The following is a 7,567-nucleotide window of genomic DNA, read 5'->3' as shown; positions in this document are numbered from 1 at the left end:
TCCATACACACTGCCCAGGCTTGTGCCCCAGAGAGATCACTTTGGTGCTGCTAAGGAAGCAAAAATAATGTGGGTGGCAACAGTTACCAGTCTCTGCAGTGGTTTGACAGACAGATGCCAACAAACAAGGCATGTGTGTTCCCTCAGCAGCAATGCCTTCCAGAAAAGAAGAAATATGGGCACAGTGTGTGATTTTCATTACTTAAACTGACATCTGGAGGTTTACCACCCAATTAACTCTGTGCTGTTACTTTGGGTGCATCTTATTGTTACAGGGTATGTGGTTTCTCAGAGTGTTCATAAAGATTGCCAGTATCTCTGGGTGGAATAGCAACCCTGTGTAAGACAAATAGGCCCATAGCAGTTAGTTTCCCACAAAAGATACAGGCAAGAAAGGGACCTGCAAACCAAAGATTGGACTGATGATGAGCTCAAATCAATATGCACATTTCCAACCACCCTCTCAAATCTCTGTCTACCATGGCAGAGCCAATACTCCCCCCAGTTCCCTTGCCAGCATTTATTAATCATTATCCAATTCATTTAAAGCAGCTTATATATGGATCCCAGGGGCCTTCATGTGGATTCCAAGGCCAGACTAACTTAGCTTTACTCATTATCCTATCCCATATCTGCAGGGAAAAGTAGAAGAGCAGAGCAAGAGTTCAGGCCAGGAATCAGTACCATGGACAGCTCCAAATGTAACTGGGTGGTTTTTATCTCAGATAAAGACTCCCTAGAACAGCCTAGCAAAATGTTGCTCCAGCAGAAACCTGGCATCAGCTGGGTTTAATTAGTCCTGCTGTCAGGTTTGTTGCTCCTGGTCCCACCCGCTCTGAGAGGCTGTTCTGACTGTTCTGTTCCAAGTAGTGGTCCCAGCTAGGGGACAGGTTTGAAGTCAAGTAGGGGCACCAGATCCAAGTCCACAAAGCAAAGCCAGGCTAGGCACAGATCAAGTTCCAGCAAGGCAAGATCAACACAGCAGAGGCTAAGGAAGGTGAGGCAAAGCAGAGATCCAAGTCCAAACAGGAAAAGAAGCAAAGTGGGCAGCCCCCTGAATGACTCCAAGTTACACCTGGACTGACAAGCAGACTGCAGCTGCAACAACCAGCAAATGTCAACTGGGTCTTTAACAGGCCTGTAGCTTCTTCTGAACAGCAAACTCCACCTTGTTGAGCAGAACATCTCCTTTTAAAGGGACTCGGCCTGCTTTAAGAGCTGTGGACTCCAGCAGCATAAGAAAGGTCAGGGTTCTATTATGGCCTCTGAGCTGGAGCTCTAGGAGTCTGAAGATGGTGACCAGCCATCTTCAGGCTATACTGGCATTGCAGGTTCTTCTTGTGTGGGAACTGCAGAGTATATCAAAGGATGGTTCATAGTCTCCTGGGTCTGATGTGTTCTCTGAATCCAACAGCCTCTTTCTCTGAGGATGGGGCGTCTGAGCCTTCTATCAAGACACTGGTGCTTAAAGGAATCATACCCTGTCCTTCAAGTTCTATCTTCAGAAGAACTGGGAGTCTTTGGCTCTATCAAGGGGTACAATGTGGAGTCCTTAAGAGGCCAAATAAGAGGGCAAAGCTGAGCAACTTCCTCAGGTCATGGAGGCAGTGGTGAGACTAGCTCACAGAGGCTTAAGGCAGAGTGATGACTTCTGAGGGTTATTCCCATACCCAAACTTCTTCTTTCTCAGTAACCTCAGACTCTTACTCTGATTATAGTGGGTCACAGCACTCATTAACTTTTAAACTATTCTTTGTACTGCCAGCATCATACACAGATGGACAGTCATCCACCTGTCCCTCTCTCTATTAGCAAGTTACCTGGATCTTTCATTTCACCTTGGCCCACCTTTTATCATTCATCTCTGTGCTTCTTCTATTCCCTTTCCCCCAAGTGTCTGCCTCTACTTCCAATTACATTTGGACCGCTGAGTGCATATAGCTCCCAGACAATGTTAACTGCACAGGCTGCCTTTTAAATTCCACGTTTAATTTAAGGTGCTGCTGATTACCTATAATTAACTATAGAGATTACCCATACAGAAAACCTCCCAACACCTCCCCTATTTCCTTCCCTCTCCATTCCTTAGTTGTGTTTTAAATTGTGAGCCTACACATAGCACCCTGTCTTTTACATTTTTAAAATAACCACCTATTTAAATACAAGGATAATTTGAATCACCTCCTTGGTTTATCACAATAGTTGCCTATTTTGCAGGCCAGGTGAAAATTTCTGGGAGTCTCAGCAGACCACATAATAAACGTTTTTATTCATCATCAGCAAAACCAACATCATATTACGAAAACCATGGTCCATATACCAAGGCCTTGTTAGTCCATAAAGAAATCTAGCCTGATCAACATGGTCTTAATTTCTTTGTCAGCAAAAGAAATTCAGAGCAATTACAGACATTAATTTAACAGCAGCAGCAACAAAAAACCTTTCAGTTTAACATTTTGTATTAAGGGCTTGGGGATGCGTGTGGTGCTGTGGTGTAAACCACTGAGCCTTGGGCTTGCCAATAGGAAGGTTGGTGGTTCAAATCCCTGTGATGGGGTGAGCTCCCATTGTTCGGTCCCAGCTCCAGCCAACCTAGCAGTTTGAAAGCATGCCAGTGCAAGTAGATAAATAAGTACTGCCCTGGTGGGAAGGTACCGTATTTTTTGCACCATAACACTCACTTTTTTCCTCCTAGAAAGTAAGGGGAAATGTCTGTGCATGTTATGGAGGGAATGCCTACGGGTGGCATGCCTACGGATTTTCCTCCTCTAAAAACTACGTGCGTGTTATGGTCGGGTGCGTGTTATAGAGCGAAAAATACGGTAAATGGCATTTCCATGCACTGCTCTGGTTTCGCCAGAAGCGGCTTAGTCATGCTGGCCACATGACCCAGCAAAACTGTCTGTGGACAAACATCAGGTCCCTCAGCCAGTAAAGCGAGATGAGCGCCGCAACCCCACAGTCGCCTGGGACTGGACTTAACTATCAGGGGTCCTTTACCTTTTTACCTTTTATTAAGGGCTTCAATGTTAATTTCAGGAAATTGCAGCTGTTAAGGGCCACATAGATATGTTACTTAGGAAATATATTATGGCATTCAATTGTATGGTTAGTTCAAGCTTCACCATTGTCATGGAGCTGGATGGCTGTCAGTGACAGGGGGTGGACCTATGTCCCAGATTTATCTGTTCACTGCAATAGAGACATGGAATCTATGCAACCGAAGCTACTATTCTGCATTACAAAGACCCAACTGTCAACCAATGCCATCCACATAGGGCTGCCATATGTCAGGAATTTCCTGGACATAGCCAGAATACAGCTGTTGGAAACAGTGGCTGCATGGCAATCACTGAAATGTCCAGGAAAATCCTGACGCATGGCAATCCATGTCAGAAGTCTAGATTATGGCGCATTTTCTCAACAACTTCTTCTAGATTTTGCAAAAAACAAACAAGCAAGCAAGCAACTTTGGCAAAAAAAAAAAAAAAAAAAAAAAAAGCAAGCTAGTAAAACTATGGACTATCTACCTAGACATTCACTATAAGTTGATGTGACTAGGGAATACAATGTGCTTTCTGGATACATCAGGAGGAAATTCTACGGTGTACATAGCATGTGTTTGGGGAAACTGCGGCTGTACCTTGTCATGCACTGCTCATTATTGTGGTTAGGAAATGCAGTGTTTTATAGACGAATAAAACAGAGAGAACAGAGTGTACAGTGGTGCCCCGCAAGACGAACGCCTCGCAAGACGAAAGGTTTTTTTGTTTTCGAGTTGCTTCGCAAGACGAATGTCCCTATGGGCTTGCTTCGCAAGACGAAAACGTCTTGCAAGTTTGTTTCCTTTTTCGTAAAACCGTTAAAACCCAGGGTGCATTGCTGGAAGAGGTGCAGTTGCGACTTGACCTCGAGGAGCAACACATTGCACGCGGTGTGGTGGCCTTTCTGAGCTTTTTAAAGAGTTTGCTGGATTTTTGAAGCTTTTCCAAAACTTCTTCTGCAGCTGTTTGGTAAGTTAAACTTTTGAAACTTTTTTTGGGTTTTTTGGATTTTGGGTTGGGGTGTTTAGAATTCAAGGACTTGGTGTTGGGGAGGGGTTTGCAAGAATCTGGGAGCTTGTGTGGTTTTTTTCTGCATTTTTATGATTTTCTGTGACCATTGGGCCATGTTTATTTTTTTTTAAAAAAAAATCTGGCTTTGAATTTTTGAATTTCTGTGTGCTGGGTGGATGGGGGAACAGCTGGGGAGGTGTTTGCAAGAATCTGGGAGCTTGTGTGGTTTTTTTTTTAATTTTTATGATTTTTTGTGACCATTGGGCCATGTTGGTTTTTTTTGAAAAAAATTTCTGGGTTTTAAATTTCTGTGTGCTGGGTGGATGGGGGAACAGCTGGGGAGGTGTTTGCAAGAATCTGGGAGCTTGTGTGCTTTTTTTTGAATTTTTATGATTTTTTGTGACCATTGGGCCATGTTGTTGTTTTTTGAAAAAAAATTCTGGGTTTTAAATTTCTGTGTGCTGGGTGGATGGGGGAACAGCTGGGGAGGGGTTTGCAAGAATCTGGGAGCTTGTGTGGTTTTTTTTGAATTTTTATGATTTTTTGTGACCATTGGGCCATGTTGGTTTTTTTTGAAAAAAAATTCTGGGTTTTAAATTTCTGTGTGCTGGGTGGATGGGGGAACAGCTGGGGAGGGGTTTGCAAGAATCTGGGAGCTTGTGTGGGTTTTTTTGAATTTTTATGATTTTTTGTGACCATTGGGCCATGTTGTTGTTTTTTGAAAAAAATTTCTGGGTTTTAAATTTCTGTGTGCTGGGTGGATGGGGGAACAGCTGGGGAGGGGTTTGCAAGAATCTGGGAGCTCGTGTGGTTTTTTTTTGAATTTTTATGATTTTTTGTGACCATTGGGCCATGTTGTTGTTTTTTGAAAAAATTTCTGGGTTTTGAATTTCTGTGTGCTGGGTGGCTGGGGGAACAGTTGAGGAGGGGTTTGCAACAGTTGGGGAGGGGTTTGCAACAGTTGGGGAGGGGCTGTGGGAACAGTGGAGGTTTTTGAAGACTTTGGTGATTTTTAAAGCTTTCCCAAAACTTCTTTTGCAGCCATTTGAGGATTTTGAAGACTTTGGTGATTTGCAGCCATTTCGTAAGTTAAACTTTTAAAACTTTTTTGGGGGTTTTTGGATTTGGGGTTGGGTGTTTGGAATTCAAGGACTTGGTTGTGGGTTTGAATTGCTGATTTTTTTTTTCTTTTTCTGAGTTTACAAAGGTAACAGCTGTGCTGCCATGGGACCCAAGAAGGCTGCTGCTGCGGAGGCCGGCGAGAGGAAGAAGGAGAAGGTGACGCTGGAGATGAAGAAGGAGATCATCCGGAAGCACGACGGTGGAATGCGTGTGACGGACCTCGCCAGGGAGTACGGCAGGAACCCATCGACCATCGGGACCATCCTGAAGATGAGGGAGAAGATCCTTGCGACTGATGCAGCCAAGGGAGTCACCAGGATCGTGAAGAACCGCCCAGCTGTTCTGGAGGAGGTCGAGAAGTTGCTGCTCATCTGGTTAGAAGAGAAGCAGCGTGCAGGGGACACAGTGACTGAGGCCGTGATTTGTGAGAAGGCCAAGGCCTTGCACGCAGACCTCATCCGGGAACAGCCAGGAACCTCGGCCGAGCCAGAAGTCTTCAAGGCAAGCAGAGGCTGGTTTGACCGGTTCAAGGCAAGATCCGGAATCCACAGCGTGGTCAGGCATGGAGAGGCTGCCAGTTCTGATGTTCCTGCGGCTGAAGACTTTGCCTTGGAGTTCCTGGAGGTTGTGAAGACGGAGGGCTACGTTCCACAGCAGGTCTTCAACTGCGACGAGACCGGGCTGTTTTGGAAGAGGATGCCCAAAAGGACTTTCCTCACACAGGAGGAGGCCAAGTTGCCTGGCCACAAGCCCATGAAGGACCGTCTGACCCTGCTCTTCTGTGCCAACGCAAGTGGCGACCTGAAGATCAAGCCCCTGCTGGTGTACCACTCGGAGAACCCACGGGCCTTCAAGAAACACAAGGTCGACAAGGAGCGGCTGAGTGTCATGTGGCGATCCAACAGCAAGGCTTGGGTCACACGTGTGCTGTTTGTGGACTGGGTCAATCTTGCCTTTGGCCCTGCTGTCAAACAGTACCTGCTGGACAACGACCTGCCGCTGAAGGCTTTGCTTCTGATGGACAATGCTCCTGCTCATCCTAAAGGCCTTGAGGTGGACTTGTTGGAGGAGTTCAGCTTCATCAACATCATGTTCCTGCCGCCTAACACCACGCCACTGCTCCAGCCGATGGATCAGCAGGTCATCGCCAATTTCAAGAAACTCTACACCAAGGAGCTTTTCAGGCGATGCTTCGAGGTGACTGATTGCACCACCATCACCCTGCGGGAATTCTGGAAGGACCACTTCGACATCGTCACCTGCTTGAAGATGATCACCACGGCCTGGAAGGGGATCAGCCAGAGGAATTTGAATTGTGCTTGGCGCAGCCTGTGGCCGGACTGTGTGGCACCAAGTGACTCTGATGCACCAGAGTCGACAGTGGTGCAGGACATTGTTGCCTTGGGGAGGACCATGGGCCTGGAGGTCACAGAGGAGGACGTCTGCGAGCTGGTGGAGGAGCACGACCACGAGCTGACCACCCAGGAGCTGGTTGAACTGCAGTCAGAGGTTGCGCAGGAGCAGGCCTCGCTGGAAGAGGAGGAAGCAACTGAGGAACGGCTGTCCTCCAAAGAACTGAGGGACATTTGCCAGAAGTGGAAGGAGGTGCAGGCTTTTGCAGAGCGGCACCACCCTGACAAGCACGTGGCACATGACCAAGCGAACATTTTTGATACGACGGTCATGTTGCCTCTCAGGGAGCTGCTGAAAAGGCGGATGAAGCAGCAGACCATGGACAGGTTCCTCAGCAAGAAGCAAAGAGTGGAAGAGGAACCTTCTTCGAGTGGTCCCCCAGAGTCTTAGAAAATGTAATGTACCCTTTTTTGATTTTTAAATGTTTTTCCTGTCATGTTTAGAAACTTAATTTATTGTTCCTTCAATTTTTGATATGCTCTTTAAAGTATGTGTGACTTTAAAGAGCAGTTAATAAACTCTTGTTGTACCAAATTTGGGTTTGTTTGGACTTTTTTTGACCATAGGAACGCATTAATTGAATTTCAATGCATTCCTATGGGAAACCGTGCTTCGCAAGACGAAAAATTCGCTAGATGAAAAAACTCGCGGAACGAATTAATTTCGTCTTGCGAGGCACCACTGTATTTCATATTATGTACATGCAATTCTTAGTTGTGTACCTGTAGAATTTCTGCCTGAACATTTTGTTTTGTATTTCTTCTTCCTCTCTCAATCTCCTGTAATGTCATGTGCTACGATAACCAGGCCCATCCTTCATTCTCTGTATTCTAGCTGAGCAATCTCTGCCTGGATATTCACCACACATGGCTGTGGCAAGGCAACATCTTATGGATGCATCTTATGGATGCATCTTGGTGTGTTTGCAGCAAGTGTTTTGAGGAAGTGGTACCTTTAGAGTTTCTGTATGGATATTT

General features: G+C 45.8%; 1 protein-coding gene across 1 annotated transcript; it reads left to right on the top strand.

Annotated features, from left to right (window-relative positions):
• The first annotated feature begins 5,021 nt into the window (after positions 1 to 5,021).
• LOC308479906 (tigger transposable element-derived protein 1-like) lies at positions 5,022 to 7,124 on the top strand. Its single transcript, XM_081010912.1, has 2 exons — positions 5,022 to 5,139; positions 5,263 to 7,124. The coding sequence occupies exon 2, from the start codon at positions 5,280 to 5,282 to the stop codon at positions 6,978 to 6,980; it is 1,701 nt and encodes a 566-aa protein (XP_080867038.1). The 5' UTR covers positions 5,022 to 5,139; positions 5,263 to 5,279; the 3' UTR covers positions 6,981 to 7,124.
• Positions 7,125 to 7,567: the final 443 nt, after the last annotated feature.

This window comes from Podarcis pityusensis, assembly GCF_964106645.2.
Source record: "Podarcis pityusensis genome assembly, chromosome: 6".
Lineage (NCBI taxonomy): Eukaryota > Metazoa > Chordata > Lepidosauria > Squamata > Lacertidae > Podarcis > Podarcis pityusensis.
This window is presented reverse-complemented; position numbering and strand designations above follow the sequence as displayed.